Source organism: Orcinus orca, chromosome 1, assembly GCF_937001465.1.
Source record: "Orcinus orca chromosome 1, mOrcOrc1.1, whole genome shotgun sequence".
Lineage (NCBI taxonomy): Eukaryota > Metazoa > Chordata > Mammalia > Artiodactyla > Delphinidae > Orcinus > Orcinus orca.
This window is the reverse complement of record NC_064559.1, coordinates 111,636,657-111,654,864: the sequence shown is the minus strand read 5'-3', so window position 1 is coordinate 111,654,864 and position 18,208 is coordinate 111,636,657. Positions and strand designations below refer to the sequence as shown.

The following is an 18,208-nucleotide window of genomic DNA, read 5'->3' as shown; positions in this document are numbered from 1 at the left end:
CTTTTTCATCTTGTTAATTCATATTTGTCCTTCAAAACTCAGAGTAATTATTACCACCCTTGGGAAATATTCCCTAGTTTTTCACTCTGACTTAGATGCTCCTCTTCTTTTACTTAGTACCCTTAGTATACCTTTACCATGTATTTATGAATTCCTTCAACAAATATTGAGTACCTACTACATCTCACTGTAAGCTTGCAGGCAAGGGATCATGTCTTATTTGACTCAGTATATTCAACACTTTGCACAGTGTCTGTGAAGATAGCAGGCAATAAATAAATTCATGAATGAATAAGTAAAGAATAAATTTGTTCTTAGATGTACCTTAAAAAAAAACAAACCTTTAAATGGCTGTCTATTGCTCACATTAAGTACATTGGAATTCTTTAGCCTGCCATTCGAAGTACTGCATACGTTTTTTTTTTTCCTGTAGCCTTATCCCTTAATCTAAATTACTTAGTGTTGAAAAGGACTTTAAAGCTTTTTGGTCTATTTACATATCCATTGCTTTAATTCTTTTATAGGAAATTAATAATTTCTTTTGTGACTACCAAGTGGTAGTCTCTTTCCTGTGATTGAACATATTCAGTGTTGGAAACCCACTAACCCCGAGGCTGTCATTTAAGCACAGCTCTTATTTTTATGTTGAAATCTCTCTCTCTCTCTCTTTTTGTTTTTTTGGCCACACCAGGCAGCTTGCGGGATCTTAGTTCCCCACCAGGGGTGGAACCTGGGCCCCCTGCAGTGAAAGTGTGGACCTCCAGGGAATTCCCTGTTGAAATCTCTTATATTGAAATCTCTTTGTAGTTTCTCTCTTCTTATTGTATTTCTTCTCCTTAAGGCATACAGAAAAAGTCTAAGCACTTTTTTTATCTCTTTAGATTTTTAAAGGTGGTTACTTGTCCTTTCTGAATCTTGTCTTCTTCAGCCTAGATGTTTCAAGATTCTTTGTACTTTTGTTATTTTGGTTGATCTGTTTGAATATTGTTGTTATATTTAGGAGTCCAGATCTGTATTAGATAATCTAATGTGTAACTTGACCTGTGTAAAGGACTATTTCTTGTCTAATTGTAGGTGTCATTAATGAACTCTAAAGTCAGCTTATTTGATAGTCACATTGTATTATAGGCTTTAGTGACTTCACTAGTCATTAAAATCTTTCACTTTTTTTTTTTACTTCATTCTTTGCAAGTGCATTTAGGTTTTTGGATCCAAATAACATTCTTTGCATTTATCCCTACTGGTTTTCATTAGGCAGACCTGTGTTTTAATCATGTACCACCACTTATTATTTTGGGATCCTAGCAAATAACATAATTTTTCTGTGTCACACTTTTGTTATCTGTGAAATGGGGATAATCACAGTTCCATTTATCTATACCTAGATTTATACCTAAATATATAGTATATGTATTTATGCATATATTTTCCCCCTTGCCAGGACTCTGGCATTTTCTTGATCCTTTTGATTTACAGTTTTGTCAGTGCAACCATTTGGATCTATATGCACCAGTCTATTTCTTTAGACCAGGAAAGCCTTATGATATCTTTGGTCACTTATTCTGATTTCTGTTTGGGTATACTTATTATTTGTTTGTTGGCCCTCTGTTCTTCGTTTCTCTAATTGTTTTAATATTTGTTCCCCCACCCCCTCAATTTATGTTTGTTTCCTGTATTAGGAAACAATTTGACTTCTGAAGTATCAGTTCTTTCCTGTCCTGCCTCTAATCTCTAGTTCCTTTGAGTCTCTCATTATCTAAGCCATTGCTCCTTTCCTCCTTATTTATTTTTTCTATTTAATTCACCCCATTTCTTGAATTTCTAACATGGCCTGTTCTTTCTTTATGACTGTATCTTCCTCTTTCACTGAGACCATATTTTCTTGGTTCTGTTGAGAATACCAAATAGTTTTCTGAAATTTTCATCTGAATTCTCTAGAGTTCGTTTTCAGAGATAGGCTGTTCCTTTTAACATCTTTCATGTTCCCTTTTCTTTGTTTGACAGTATTTTTTCATAGGCCTCGTGTAGGTTTTCTAACCATATACATCATTGAAAAAAGCAAGAACTATCTAGACTAAATAAACAAACTAGGTGATAAACTGAGCTTGGTCCTAGTATAGTGGTTGAATCCTCTTTTTATATTTATAGTTGTACAGCAGGTCACTGAGCAATTTCTAATGTTTTCACCTTGCATGGCTCTACTTATGGTAGCTGAATCTCTTTTCTGTCGCTTCTGTGTGGTTTTCTCGTACTCTGATAAATTTTGTAGAATATATGATTCTGAGTGATTTTAGTCAGCAAACTCAAGTATGCACAAGATTTTTATGTCTTAAAATGTTAAAAATTCTTAATTTTTAAGATGTTTTATATCTTTATATTTTTTATATTTTTATATCTTTTTTATATCTTTATATCTTAAAGCCTTCATTCTGCTAGTGTGGAAGAAATTATCTCAGTAAATTTGGGAATTTTTCTTCTTTCCCTGGGATTGTATGTAAATTTGGGGGTGCCCATATGTGGTAGAGAGGGACGTTTGTTTCTCAGTCATCTATCCTCTGAGACTTTTCATCATTTCGATTGGTATTCAGTTATTTGTCCACATAGATAGTTGGTGAGCTGCTCCTCATACCAGTCCTCAGGGCCTATTCAGGTATGCTGGTTCTCTGTGCTTTATCCCACCATGCTCAGTTGCACAACGTGTTGGAACAAGGGAAATTGTGAAGCTGTTTAAGGCCCTTACCTGTCTATATATATTTCACAGGCATTTCTTCTCAGGTTTTGTCATCTTCCTAGAGTTATACTGAAGAAAAAAAAAGCACAGCCCCACTCTACTCTTAGTTGGCCCTAACTCTCTGGGATTTATGTGTTCCCCAACCCTGAAGCTTAGCTTGGTGAGGGTAGAGGGCTACAGAACCCTTTCTTTTTTTTTTTTTACATCTTTATTAGAGTATAATTGCTTTACAATGGTGTGTTAGTTTCTGCTTTATAACAAAGTGAATCAGTTATACATATACATATGTTCCCATATCTCTTCCCTCTTGCATCTCCCTCCCTCCCACCCTCCCTATCCCACCCCTCTAGGTGGTCACAAAGCACCCAGCTGATCTCCCTGTGCTATGCGGCTCCTTCCCACTGGCTATCTATTTTACGTTTGGTAGTGTATATATGTCCATGCCACTCTCTGGCTTTGTCACAGCTTACCCTTCCCCCTCCCCATATCCTCAAGTCCATTCTCTAGTAGGTCTGTGTCTTTATTCCTGTCTTACCCCTAGGTTCTTCATGACATTTTTTTTTTCTTAGATTCCGTATATATGTGTTAGCATATGGTATTTGTGAACCCTTTAAGTACCTGCCAGAATCTAATAAGCTCTCTCAGCTTCCCCTTTTAAAGGCTTCTTCCTTACAAACTGGTAAATATTTCTTAGGTCTAGAGGATGGAAGCTTTGTTCTGACTTACATATTCTGAAAATCTATTACTTGTTTATATCTTGAATCTTTCCCCTAATCCCAACACTGGGCTTTTGAAACTCATAGACATTTTCTTTGCTTTTGGTTGAATCCTTTCTTATTTAAGATGATGAATGCAGCACGATCTAGTTGGCCAAATTAGGGCAAAGTAAGTGTGTGTGTGTGTGTGTGTGTGTGTGTGTGTGTGTGTGTGTATGAGAGAGAGAGAGAGGAGGGAGAGGGGAGAGAGAGGGAAGGGAGGAGGTGGGGGTGGGGAGTTTAGATAGATAGATAGATAGATACCAGGAAAACCAGGGAGTTTAGATAGATAGATAGATAGATAGATACCAGGAAAACCAAAAAGGTAGGCTTATACTGTTACAGTATTATGTCAGTATATTAGAACACTCTGCTACGAAAGTCCCTTCTCTATGCCACCTGTAGCAACTTGCTCCTGACAACTGTAAAGTACATCTATACCAATTTATTTTCTTTTTTGTAGTTTTATTTATTTGCTTTTCAGTACTTGCCTATTGGAAGAATGACTGGAGGGTATTTTGGAAGTACTGGTGGTAGTGGTAACGGGAAGATTGGAGGTGTTGGCAATAGAATGCAGTTCTTTGGTGCAAATAATTTCTGTGGAATAGAGAAGGTTTGTTGCTAAATGTGTTTGTTAGTGAATATGAGACAGTGAATAGATGGAGTGAGAAGGATGAACCATCTTTCTGTTGAAATGCTGATGTGTTCTGTCTCTATTTCTTTAAATTTTCCAGCCTTTTAATATTCAAATAAAAGTGGTTTATTTGAATATTCAAATAAACGGCTCCTGTTCCATGTGCTGTGATAAGTCTAGAGCTCTCTTCAGTATTTTTGAGGCATTTAGGATACTTGTATTCTTCTAAAGTCAGTTCATTTGGCTCTTCATTGACATTTGAGTCTATCGTAGCTGCCGTTTTCTTGTTTTGCAGCTTGTTACTGAGAATATAGGACCAATACCCTCCCTTTAGTCTAATGTGGTTTCTGTGTTACTTGGCCTTACCTGGGGGAATGATGATGGGACAGCTGCATTTCTTTTCCTGCCTCGTGCCTTAATTCTCTACAGCACCACCTATCAACTCTAAGTTTTACTGACTTTACTCAAGGCTTGAATATATAGTTAGAGGGAATCATTGCTCAGGTTAAAAAAAAACCAAAAAAGAAAACCCTAAAAAATATTATAGAGGAGTTACAGGAGATTTGTTCTTGGGGCTACACCTATTCTTAACTTGTTCCTCTGGTCTTGAGATTTATCTTCTTTCCTGCCTCTTCAGAGATAGAGCAGAAACAAGAGTGAGCTTTGCCTTTCACATGTACTTCAAGAATCTTAAATATACAAAGGAAAAATACTTCATAGACTAGTGGTTAAATCCCTACTTATTGTAAAGTCTAAAACTGTAAATATATTTTACAAAGTTTGAATAAATTAATGAATAGTAGTAATTCTATAAAAGGAAATTAGAGATAATTGAACAGCACCTAGCTTTTGAGGTTGATGTCATGAAGTATGACCATACCTTACTATGAAGCTGCTTTTGATACTACTTTAAAAGACTCAAAAGATATACCAGTGCCCTTTACTAACACAGATTTTTAAATATTTTAATGTTTACCGGAGACATTTGAGTATTATCTTATTGGAATTGTAATTGTTTTCAAATTTACTTTTGAAAATTTTATATTTATAATAGATGAATATGAGCGGGAAGAAACTAGGCAAGTTTATGTGGACCTAAATAGTAACATTGAGGTAAGTGGTATTGAAAATTTGAATATTTTTAACAGAGGCATTTCTAAGCAAATTATAGTGATAGCTACAAAGATATGAACAATTGTTCTTGCTAAAGGGATTATTATTTATCTTTTGATATATGATTATATCCAATAAAATTCCCAGGGTTCTATATATACCATGAGTATTAATGTTCTGTTTTTTAATATTTTTTGAATTTACATGTTAGTGACACCATTTAACTTAATTTATTAGATATTAACTCTGTGTCAGAGACTAGCACATTGTGACACTTAACCATTAATTTGAAAAACATGCCAGTATTATCAATCTGTCTGTTGCCTGTTTACCTTTTTTACCCCATCCCCTATCATTTTCCACTTTGCTTCTCTTCTATAGTTGTTCCTTTTTTGTTTCTCAAACTTGCTAAGCTCTTTCTGATCTTGCTTCTTTGAATTTGTTCCTTCTATCTAGAACTTCTGTATCCAAGATCTTATGCAAACTCATAAGCTTCATTCTGCTTTTTTTATTATCCCCTTTACTACTTTACCTAAAATGTCTTTCTGTTCAATCATCCTCTATCTCCTCACCTTGTCGAACTTTTCTGAAGAGCACTTAAAACTACATGATATTTATTTGATATACACATGTGTGTGTGTATGTGTGTGTGTATTTGTGTGTGTATATATTCTTTCTTACACTGAAATATAAGTTAGTTCCAATAGGGTAAGGACTTTGTCTTATATCCTAAGTGCTTAAAACAGTGCCTGGCACATAATTGACACTCAGTAACTATTTATTAAATGAATAAATGAATTCATCCAATTTTACAAATCAGGATTTGTTGAATGTGAATGAACTCATGCTGCCAGGTAATAGAAGTATAATTTGAACTCTTATGGGGAGAGACCTCACAGAGGTTACACTTTAGTGAAGACAGAAATACATAAGCAAAAATCAATAGAAAATTACAGATTTTGGTATGGGCTATTAAGTAAATGACTAGAGTACCAACAATTGTTTTTTTGCTGTTCAGTGATATATAACCTGTCTTCAGTGCCTTCAAATACCTGGGAAGCTACCTTAATAGGCACTCTTAATATTTTAGTAAATTATTTAATTGTTAAAAGTTATAGAATTTTCATTATTCAAAGTTGTATAGTTTTAAGTATAATGATCAGATGATACAAATTTATTATTTTCATTGTTTGAGGAAAGCTATTTAAAAAGTCTAAGTATGATTCTTAAAAGTTAAATGTATTTCAGAAAATGATAATAGCTTTTGAGGAACTTCGTGTGCAAGCTGAGAATTCCAGACTGGAAATCCATTTTAAGGGTAGGAATCCTTATTTTTTATATTACTCTTTTGCTGTTTATTAGATTCTGCTAATGTTTTCATACCTTCAGCTTGATGCCTAAACTATTGAAAATTTCTGTATTGTATATGGTTTTATAAGCCCCTCAAAATCTTGTGGAATGTGGCAGGAAATTGGTATATGTTAAAAATACCCTTTTGGCTTCAAAAGCTACATTTTCCCTGAAATCAAATTATGGTTTGTATAATGGTGTGATTTGGTGATTTGAAGTGTGATTTGGTCTTATTTTTACATTTCTTGGTCAAGTTGCATGTTAAAATAATAATATACATACACATTTAAAATCTGTTATTTCAGACTAGTGTGTTATAAAGAAAAAACTTTTATATATCTGCTATTATAAGAATGATAGAATTTTTAAAAGTTATTGTAACTTTGATATTATTTAAATTCTTTATTTTACTAAACAGAAAGTTAGCAGCAAGAAAATAGCAGTTTTAACTTGTTAGAAACCTTTGGGGTTTAATATCTAGATAAATAAGGAAGTGAAATAAAATATCAGAAACTTAAAATTTTGTTTGTTATACAATTATGTGAAGATATTAAAGTGTATTTGTTTTATTTTTAAAGTAAAGGAAGATTATGAAAAAATCCAACATCTTGATGAACAATACAAGAAGGAAGTAAATAACAAGGAAAAGCAGGTGCTTTTTAAAAATCAACTTTCTGTATTCTTTATACTTGCTAATTCATGAGATACTTAAAATTTCAAGAGAAATTTGTACTTGCTGCCTGCTTGATAAATTTCTGAGAGAATTTTAATATTATACATATTTAAATATATTTTCCATTTGCCTTAATTTCCATTGACTCAAATTTATACATACTAAATGCTAGTCCTTTTTTAAAATCAGTGAATCTTCTACAATATTTATATTAGTGGGTTTTAGGACATTGCTGTAAAAATATGTTATTTTGTGAGAAGTTTTGTTCAGACAGAAACCTCATAAAATATAAAGATGATGATGATTGACCACTCGACCCACATTTTGCAGTTTATTTTGAAATACACTATTTATGACACCAATGAAGGGGAACTAAAACATTCTTTTGCTTCTTTCTATTAATGACACATAGTGCGAGACTTGAAAATGATGAGTCTGTGTTCTTTTGCAGTCACAAGAATGTTGATTTCAGATGATTATTATGCCAACTTTAACAGTTTCAAGCCTTCTGAATCCAGAATGGAAAATGAAATATAGAAAGGAATCCTCATCTCTCTACTTCCCCCAATTTTTCCTGAGTTTTTATCTGACTTGCCACAGATACCTTGTAATTATAGATAATAAGGATATCTACTTGAACAATAATGGCAAACGTTAATTGAAAGTACAGAGAAGATTCTTAGAGTTTTTTTAAGTTCTGGTTAAATGATAGAATTCTGATTTATGTGTTATACTTTGATCTTTTGAAAGAGTTAACAATTTTTTCTGTATTTTAACTGTATTTTTTAAACCAGATTTCTGAAAGAAGAAGGTCTTCTTAAAATTTAAAATTGTGCTTATTATTACAGAACACAAAAATAGAATAAAGTGCTAAGAAGCTTGTTGGAATCCTGGGTACATGAGCAGAGCTTACAGATTTGGGGGGTTCCCTGTAAAATTATGCTGTGGCCAGCTAGTGTTTTTGTTGGGGACTCCTAAATGTCATTATTTGTAAGGCTTTTTTTTTTCTGGAGTTCTCCAAATTCCTGCCTGGGAATGTAAACTTTGCTGATGGCATTTTGGGGCTGGGTTGGCAGGGTAGGAAGGACAAGCTGAGTCTCATCATTCCATATGCTGACTCTCAATTACATCCTTTGTCTCCACCCCTTCCTGTGCCTGGAATACCCAGGTTTAGAGATTCTTTTTTTCAGTTTGATCATACCAGTGTCTCTTATAAAGATGGAGTAGGTTAGTTCTCTGACTACATTGGCTTTCAGGGAGTAGAGTCCAGGGAAGGAGGGTTAAGAGGGCCTAGGGAGGTCTTACTACTCTTTGCAGACTTCCAGTCTCCTTAGACTTAGTCTCCTGTTTCATACCTACCTTTCACAGTGTCTGTTGCTTCTAATTCTTGAAACATTCTGTTTCTTTGGGATTGAATTATCTTCTTATTTGTAATCTTCCCTGTGTAGACTCTTAGTTTTTTTTTTTTTAATTTATTTTTATTTATTTATTTATTTGGCTGCGTTGGGTCTTCGTTGCTGCGCATGGGCTTTCTCTAGTTGCGGTGAGCGGGGGCAACTCTGTTGCAGTGCACAGGCTTCTCATTGCGGTGGCTTCTCTTGTTTTGGAGCATGGGCTGTAGGTGCGTGGGCTTCAGTAGTTGTGGCACATGGGCTCAGTAGTTGTGGCTCATAGGCTCTAGAGCGCAGGCTCTGTAGCTGTGGCACACGGGCTTAGTTGCTTCGCGACATGTGGGATCTTCCCGGACCAGGGCTCGAACCTTTGTCCTCTGCATTGGCAGGCAGATTCTTAACCACTGCGCCACCAGAGAAGCCCCTAGACTCTTAGTTTTGACCTTGCTTTTCTATACTAAATCCTTTTCTGTTCCTTCTAACTGCTTTCCTTTTTGACATGTTGTGGTTTGGATTATAGAAGTCTCGTGGTTTCATGGAAGATGAAGTCCACCTTTGTTGTTTTCCTGGTTATTTTTTGGGTGATTTGAAGATGAAAATAGGGCATAGAGGTCTTTCTGCCATGTTGAATCTGCAAGTCTTCAATCTATCTTTATGAGTTTATCTTTCACCTTTTCTTTACATGCACTCTGTATTCTAGCCATCTGAATATTTTCAGTTCTCTGAATAGAAGCATGATCTCTTGATCCTTTGTGTTCTCATACAAGTCTAGAATGTTCATTTCCCCTGCAGCCTGATTAATTTGTACTTGTCTATCAAGACTCAGTTCAGTTCTCTGAGAAGGATTAATTTTTGATTACCTCCCCCAGGACTGATTTAGGTGTTCCTTTCTTGATTCCTATAACATTTTTGTCCTATTACTAATAATACCAAGTATAGTTGTTTGTTTCCTGGTCTAGGCTGTGAGTTTCTTGAAGGTGAGTTCCATCATCTCTGTATATTCAGTGCGTATTAGGGTTTCTGGAACAGATTAGGTGCTCAATAATATTTATGGAATAAATGAACGAGTAGATTTCAATATATAATCTTCTAAGTGATATCTTAAAATGCATACTGTAATATTGGGTATATTGCATTAGTTTGTTCATTCCTTCATCCAATAAATGTTTATCGTACAGGCACATAACTAAATGCCAGGCACAGACAGCTGAAAAGCATATAAGCAAGTACATAAAAAAATCACAGATAATGATAAATGCTAAGGTGTCATATCTAATTTTTCATATCTATAATGTATTATTTAAATATTTCATTTTAGGTATCACTGCTATTGATCCAAAGTACTGAGAAAGAAAATAAAATGAAAGAGTTAACATTTCTGCTAGAGGAGTCCAGAGATAAAGTTAATCAATTAGAGGAAAAGACAAGTAAGAATTTATATAAGAAAATATAAGAATGTCTTATGTATTCCTCTTGTTATGTTTTAAATTTAGCTTTCATTACAATTTTTTTGTAATGCTTTCTAATGCTGTAATTCTCCACCTAGGTTGGAACAGTTGGAGGAGGGAATAATAGTCACTTAAGAAGATTTTTCAAAGTATATGTGCTCCTCTTATCCCTTTTCATACTGTCACCTTCTTCAGAGTTTCAATAAGGTGCTCCATGAAAACAAGGATCTTTGTCTTTTTTTGTTCATTGATGCATTCCAAGTGCCTGGCATATATTAGGCACTCAAACATCTTATAAATAAATGAATACTCTGGGAGCACTATGGAGGGAATTATTAATTATTCTTGGAGCAAGACATTTAGAAAAAATTGTTAGTTAAACTAAACCTTAGATGATTAAAAGTTCACTAGACAATGAATTGGAGGAGGGAGTGTAGGCAGAAGAAATGGCTTGTGCAAGTCATGGAAGTGTGAAAATTAGGGTATATTTGAAACACTGATTGGTGTGTCTGTATCTTAAAGAACTCAGGTAAATGAGACTGGAAAAAAAATGTTTGGATCAGATTATGAAGGATCTTTAGTGTCATGTAATGTTTAGACTATATTATTATTGAGTATTTTTCAAACTTGTTCAACTAGTAAGGCACTTGAAAGGCATACACTTTGTGAAATACTATGTCCCTTTCAGAACATCATAGAGGTCTTGTGACATTTTTCACCTTTCTCTTAAAAATGTGGCAAATAATTATCTAGTTCCTGCTAACCTATGCCTGCTCCTTTCATCTTACGGTCACTACTATATCCTATACTCCAGATATACTGAAATTGTTTAACTTCCTTACCTTTTATGTTCTTCCTATCTCACCATCATGCTTTTGGCTACTTACTCTGTCCAAAATGAACCTCCTACCTCCTCTCCAAATTTACTGGCTAAATTCTAGTGAACTCCTTATTGTTAAGAGTGGCTTAAGCATTACTTGTGTGTCTCCTGTGACCATGAGTGTCTTGAGGGCAGGCACTCTGTCTCACTAAATATCTTTGTCACTCTAGTGCCCAGCATATTGCTATGTATATATAATAGGAGTTTAATACGTGTTAGGATGAATGAATGTTTAATCTTATATAAACTGGAAACAACTTATTGGTAATAAATAACTAATACAATGTGATTCTGCAGACTCATAACCACTGAAATATATTCATTTAAGTTACTTTTCATTGTTTCCCATATGTATGTATCTTCCATTTGTTTTTCTCTTTGTTTCAACTTAGAGATCTTCTATTGACCTGTTACCTAACCCTGCCTTCTGCTGTGTCTAATTTGGTTTTAAACTCATTTACTGAATTCTTAACTTTAATCATATTTTTTCCTTCTAAATTTCCACTCAATTATTTTTCTTAAGATTCCAATTCTCCGGTTAATTCTCCTCTTTTAAAAATGACATTTCATCCTTTTTGAATATATTAATCATTGATATTTTATAGCTATTTTCTTTTTATTTCAATATCTGGCTTACCTGTTGGTCTGTTTCTTTTTAAAAAATGTGATAAAATACATATAACATAAAACTTACCATCTTAATCATTTTTAAGTGTACAGCTCAGTGGTGTAGATACATTCACACTGTTATGTAGTCATCACTAGTATTTATCTCCAGAACTCTTGCAACTCTTTTCATGTTGCAAAACTGAAACTCTGTACCCATTAACCAGTAACTCCCCTTCCTTCCTCCCCTCAGCCCATTCTACTTTCTATTCCTTTACAGTCTTACTTTTTAGTGATTTGTCCTTATCTTTTGGTGTGCCCAGTAATTTTTTGATTGAATTCCATACATTGTTATAAGAAAAGTTAGAGGCTCTGGAGATATTGTCTTCTGTTTGCTAGAGAGAGATTGGGAGTGTGGTGGGCTAACTACTATAATGCAATTAGAGGCTGAGCTGAATGAAGGGAAATAGTCAAGTTTATGAGGTTTTTTGAGTCTTCAGTTTTGTTTCTTCAGCTCTTTGAGACCCAATAAAACTATGCTCTTTTTTTTATCCCCTGGCAGTGGCCCTCTGCTGGGACCAAGGCAGCATTTAGACCTCTTGCTCATACCCAGAATCAGCAGATGTCAGCTGCACTTTGTCAGTTCAGTTATCAGGAGTTCTTTCTTAGGAATCTTAGCCTCTTTTGTCCTTTCTGTTTTGGTTTGTTTCGTGTTTTCTAGTTATTTTCAGCATGAGAGTTGTTCTGTTACAGACTACTTCATTCTGCCTGGAACTATCCATTTAAATGAATTATGATCAGCTAATTTTTAATATTTTCTTGCTATTACCTAATTTTTGTCTCTTGCCAATACTTGTTGCCTGCTAAAGAGTATCAGTGATCAGAGATTTAAGAAATAAATTTAAGGGGAGAAAATTTTGATTATTTTCTTTCTGTGTATTAAGAGTACTATACTTTGAAATAGGATGCTGTTTGGAGAGGGTTTGGGTTTTTTCATGAGGCCACATATCAGTCATCCTTGGTTAAAACCCATTACCTTTTTTCATTCTCTTATCAACGTTGGCTTTTCTCCCTGTCTTAACCTCCTATTGTTCCTCTACTTTCCAAACTTTGTCTTTGAAACCCTTGCTCTTCTTATGTAGCATATAAAAATTTTTTTCCCTCAAAACCTATTAATGAAAGTTTTCTTTACCTTCTGGCTTTAACAAATTTGAAGTCTCTACTTCCTCTGCTATCCTTTTGAATGGAAGCGGCACATTGTCCTACATTCCATGTATAATGCAGTTGGAAGGCAGTTGGAAACTTTCTTTTGGATGTATATTACCACTTTCAAACAATTACTCATTCTTTCATCTGTTCAACTTTTATTAACCTCCTTTCTATTCTGTGTCAGGCACAAAGTTAATTATGGGGAATGCAATTATTTATTATTGCATCCCTGCTTTCTGGAAGAGAATTACTGTCAAAGAGTTTTATAATGGATATTGACTTATCAAATGTGCTTTTTTTTGGCATATATTGAGATTGTCATATGTTTTTTTCCTTTAATTTATTAGTGATTATTTTCTAATGTTAAACCTAATTTTCTAATATTAACTTTTTATCCCTGGTTATGAATCTACTTTTATTATTATTTTTATGTTATTTTATTCAATTTTACATATTGTTTGATTAATGTTATTTTTAGGACTTTTTTGGCATTTTTGCTGGAAAATATTTTTGCTGATTGGGCGATTTACATTTTTCTATCTTTCAGATCATTTATGCATTCTTCTATATCACTTAGTCACTTGTTAATTCCCTGTAGTGTGTTTTTCATTTAATTATTGTATTATTTAGTTCTTACTGTTTCTTTTTTATATATTCTTGTTTCTTGTTAAAATTCTCACTGTGTTCATCTGTTCTTTTCTCTAATTCAGGTAGCATTCTTATTACTAATGGTTTAAACTCTTTATTTGGTAAATTATTTATTAGTTTCAACAGTTGTTTTTAGGGTTTTTCTCTTGTTCTGTTGATTGAAAGAAATTCATCTGTCTTCTCATTTTGCTTAACTTTCTCTGTTTTGATGAAATTAGGTGAAAAAGTTACCCATTGAGGTCCTGAAGGGGTATTCTTGTATGGGAGAGTCTGAGTGTGCCCATTGGTTGTGGTGGGAGAGTGGGATCTGATGTGAGTCGTGTTTTTTCCCAGCATGTGCTGGCAGCTATCACCTTGGTAAGAGGTTGGGCTGGAGATGGAGGGACTAGAGCCAGAGCCAGTTGTGAGCTGGGGTTTCTTTTCTAAGTGGCCAACACCACCCTACTGGGGGCAGGGTCAGGTCTCAAGTTGCTCAAGGAGAAAGCCTAAGGGTTTGGTCTGATCTGTCTTTGTTCCTTCTAAGTGTGTGCTCTTCCCTCCCAGCACTGGCACCCTTACCCCATGCAGAGCAGTGCTGGAGCAAGAGGGGCCAGTGCAGGTGCTCGGCGTGGGTCTGGGTATGGTCTGTGGCATCCCTGGTCACAGTCAGAGTCTGGACTGCTTATGTGCTGCATCTGTAAGCACCATTAATAGCTGTCCCTGCCCCATTCAGATGGGACTAAAATGCCTTTGCAACCCTCACCCTAGTTTGGAGTTGGACTGCAGAGTAGGCAGGGCTGGTGTGGGTGCTCTGTGTGGGTCTGGGTGCAGGCTGTGGTGGTGTCAGCTGTAGTCAGAGCCTGGGACCGCTTCTGATGTACTGTTGCTTTAAGTGCTGATAATGGATGCTCCTCCCTATTCAGATGCTGTTTTGTGTTTGGGCTGACATAGTCCCTCACAATTGAGCACTCCGGTCAGCCACAGCAGCCCTTTACCTAGTGTGGAGTTGCGGGCAAAGCAAGCAAAGCCTGAGCAGGCACTTGGCTCAGGCTGGGTAGCACACTGTGGAAGTTGTGGGAAATGGGACAGAGTACAGTGCAGTTTCAGTTTGCTTTCTCTGCCTTGTTTCAGGAGTAAGCAAGTGTTGCAGTTCTTCACAAGTTGAGTTTAGGTTTCTTACAGCCCCCTTGTTAGTCTCACTGGTTTTCTAACCAGCTTAGGGGACTTGTCTTCCCACTTTTGGACCTGAGAGCTGAGGTGCCCAATACGTGGTTTGAACTGCTCTCTCCCCAAGGAGGATTCCCCTCCTTTTCCGTGTCTCTTCACAGGGGCACAGGTCCCGATCTGATTGCTTCTCTTTCCTTTCTACTGGATTCCATGTGGATCTTTCTTACAGCCTTGGATGTACAAGAGTTTTTCTGACATTCTTCAGTTAGTTTTCAGTGAGAATTGTTCCACGTATAAAGGTATTTTTGATGTGTTCCTCGTGGGGAGGTGAGTTTCGTGTCCTCCTACTCTGCCATTTTGATTTTGATCCCTCCTCTTAATTCTCAGATCTTTTGTTTGGATCATATTCTTTCCACCTTGAAGAGTAATACTTAGAATATGCTTTAGTGAGCATATTCTTGTGATGATTTTGTCTGAACGTTTGTTTATCCATTCTCATCTGGAAAGGATTTTTTTGTTTGATATGTATTTCTAGTTGGCACACTATATGTTAAAACTATATGTTTTAGAACACTGAAGGTAGCATCTTGCTTTCTTTTGGCTTCCTTTGTGTCATTTTTCAACCTAACTGTTGAACCTTTGAATATAAGTTATCTTTTCCCTCTATTGTGGCTTTTTAGATTTTCTTTGCCTTTGATATTTTAGCATTTTCAGTATGATATGTTAAGATATATGCTTAATCTTATTTTACAGCTTCTTGAATCTGTAAATTAATGTCCTTTATTATTGCTTTCCTTCAAACATTATATTTGCTCTATTCTCTGTTTCCTCTCATTCTGGAACTTTGAATAAAAATCATGTTAATTTTCTCTATCTTCTGTGACTCTTAATTTCTTTTCCATCTTTTCACAGTTTTGCTTTTCTGTGCCTTATTCTTGACGATTTCTTTTCACCTATCTTGTCATTCACTAATTCTCTCTTCGTTTCTCACCCACTATGAACTCTTCCAATTTTATTTTCAGTTATTAAGATGTTTAAGATGTTATTCTTACTTATTTTTCAAATCTGCTATTCTACTTTATATAATTTTCTGTTTCTTATTATTTTCAAGGTTTTTATTCTTTAAATATACTAAGAATAGCTATTTTATAGTTTCTTTCTGATAATTCTTTATCTTAAATGTTTGTGGGCCTCATACTGTCTTTTGTTTCTGATATATTTTAGCCCAGATTTTGTTTTATTTATTTAGCCTTGTTTTATTGGGTGCCTTCTTGTCTTTGACTACATGTTTATTATTTTTCTTGAAAAAATTTGTAAGTATTGTAAGCCTTGCCTAGTATGTAAGTAATTTAACTTCCTCTTTGGAGGATTCCTATTTACTTTTACCATGTGCATGGTGGCTCTACCCACCTTAAGTCCGTTTCATGGCTTGGGATTAACTGGACCACTCAGGTGATGTGAACCTGTGCTGTAGATTTGCTTGAGAGTTTGTTTATTTTTGCTCCCTCCACATATAATGATTGTTCTATCTTATAGTACAAAGGTTTAATTCTTGGGCTTCTTACCTTATATAATCTTTGGATTTTCATATTTCTTTTTCTCATTTCATCATAATTTCAAATCAAAAGTCCAGCTTTGCCAAGACCTGCAAATTCCCCTGAGGCAAAAGCAGGTTTTGTACTTATCTTACTTCTCTAAGTTTCTATTTTCCCTTCACTTTGTGCCTGGTAATTTCTTATTATTTTGTTGGGAGTTTAGTGATTTTAATGTTCTTAATATTTGATCCTGAATTTTTATTCCTTTTTAGAGGAATGTTTGTTTGAATGACATACCTCACTATTACCCCAGTGAAATTGTCAGTTTCAATTTTATATGTCATTTCTAGATAGTTTTAGGATATCTTCCTTCCTTCCTTCCTTCCTTCCTTCCTTCCTTCCTTCCTTCCTTCCTTCCTTCCTTCCTCCCTCCCTCCCTCCCTCCCTCCCTCCCTTCCTTCCTTCCTTCCTTCCTTCCTTCCTTCCCTTTCTTTTTGTGGTTCGCGGGCCTCTCACTGTTGTGGCCTCTCCCGTTGTGGAGCACAGGCTCTGGACGTGCAGGCTCAGTGGCCATGGCTCACAGGCCCAGCCGCTCCATGCTGTGTGGGATCTTCCCGGACCAGGGCACGAACCCGTGTCCCCTGCATCGGCAGGCGGACTCTCAACCACTGCGCCACCAGGGAAGTCCCCTTATTTGTTTTAGTATTTTTGTTTTTTTTAAATTTTTGTCTGCACCACACGGCATGTGGGATCTTAGTTCCCCGACCAGGGATCAAACCCGTGCCCCCTGCATTGGAAGCGTGGAGTCTTAACCACTGGACTGACAGGGAAGTTCCTTCTTTTAGTTTTTAAAAATGATATAATACTTATTTTTTAAATTCTACAGCCAGTAATTCTAACATCTGAAATCTTACAGTCAGGTCAAAGTCTGTCTATTGTTCATTCTACTGACTTTGCTCGTAGTGCTTTGTTTACTCTTGTGAATTTTGGTTGTGAGGTCATGTAATTTCAGCTGTGGAAATTCTTTAAGGCCTGAACTGGAAGTATATTTTTACAGAGGAAATTTACATTTGCAGCTTCTGGAATCCTGGGGGAACTTAGGGGAACTTCAAACTAAGTTTTGGCTTGGAGCTTTTTAGGATATTCAAGCAGCATATATTCTGTTCCCACACATGCCTAAGTACTAGTTTGTGATTATGATTTCTCAGAGGAGACACTTATTGACAGACCATTATAAATAGTATGATAATAGACAGCCTTTAGTTATCATTGCCCCCTTTCCAGATCTACTTTTCCTATTTTTTTCTGAGAGTTGGAGCACTAGCCCCTTCATTTCTACACAGATTTTGAGATTGGAATTTAAAAAAAATATAAACCTGGAACATTATTCTGTTGTTTAACATCCTTCATTGTTTTTCATGACTTAGGAAGCGTACACCTCTGAGCAAGTTATATGAATCCTGTTATGATTTTGTCATTATTTTTCCAATCATATCTGCTATGATTTCTCCCTCATACTTTAAGTTTCATGCTATTGAAATATATTTCCTTTAGATTTCAGAATGTGTCATCCTGTCTCTTCCATTTTTGCCTTTGTATATGCTCTTTCACATCTCTTGTGATTTTCTCCCAACTCCCATTACTCTTGTTAATTGTTACTGGCTTTCAAATGTTTCAACCCAGCTGTCATTTTCTGGAACTTTCCCTCTCTATGTCTGTTTCCCCTTACCTCTAACCATTACTGGTCCTATTAAGCTTTGGTGTCCCCTCTATGTATTGATATATTCCCAGAATTTCTAGTGACTACCCATCAGCACTTATCTTTGATTATTTGTCTGCCTGCCCAGTTGTACTGTAAATACCTTGAATTTTAAGGTCCAGTTTCTGTATACACTATACCATCATTACCATCATCATAATAGTATTTAACATTTGTTGACTATATGCTAGAAAACACTGTGGTTAGATGTTTTAAGTTGCATTATCGTGTGTAATCCTAACAGGAACTCTTCAAGATATGAATAACTATCATTTTACATGTGGGAAAAGTAGAGAGAGATTGGTTAAGTATCATGCCCAAGTGTAGGTA

General features: G+C 35.5%; 1 protein-coding gene across 1 annotated transcript in view; it reads left to right on the top strand.

Moving 5' to 3' along the window:
- SYCP1 (synaptonemal complex protein 1) overlaps positions 1 to 18,208 on the top strand; it is a 162,480-nt gene that overhangs the window by 17,751 nt on the left and 126,521 nt on the right. Inside the window, exons 9-12 of the mRNA XM_049710757.1 lie at positions 5,175 to 5,233; positions 6,482 to 6,551; positions 7,162 to 7,235; positions 9,966 to 10,074. Coding sequence (XP_049566714.1) covers positions 5,175 to 5,233; positions 6,482 to 6,551; positions 7,162 to 7,235; positions 9,966 to 10,074 — 312 coding nt within the window. The remainder of the gene's footprint in view (positions 1 to 5,174; positions 5,234 to 6,481; positions 6,552 to 7,161; positions 7,236 to 9,965; positions 10,075 to 18,208) is intronic.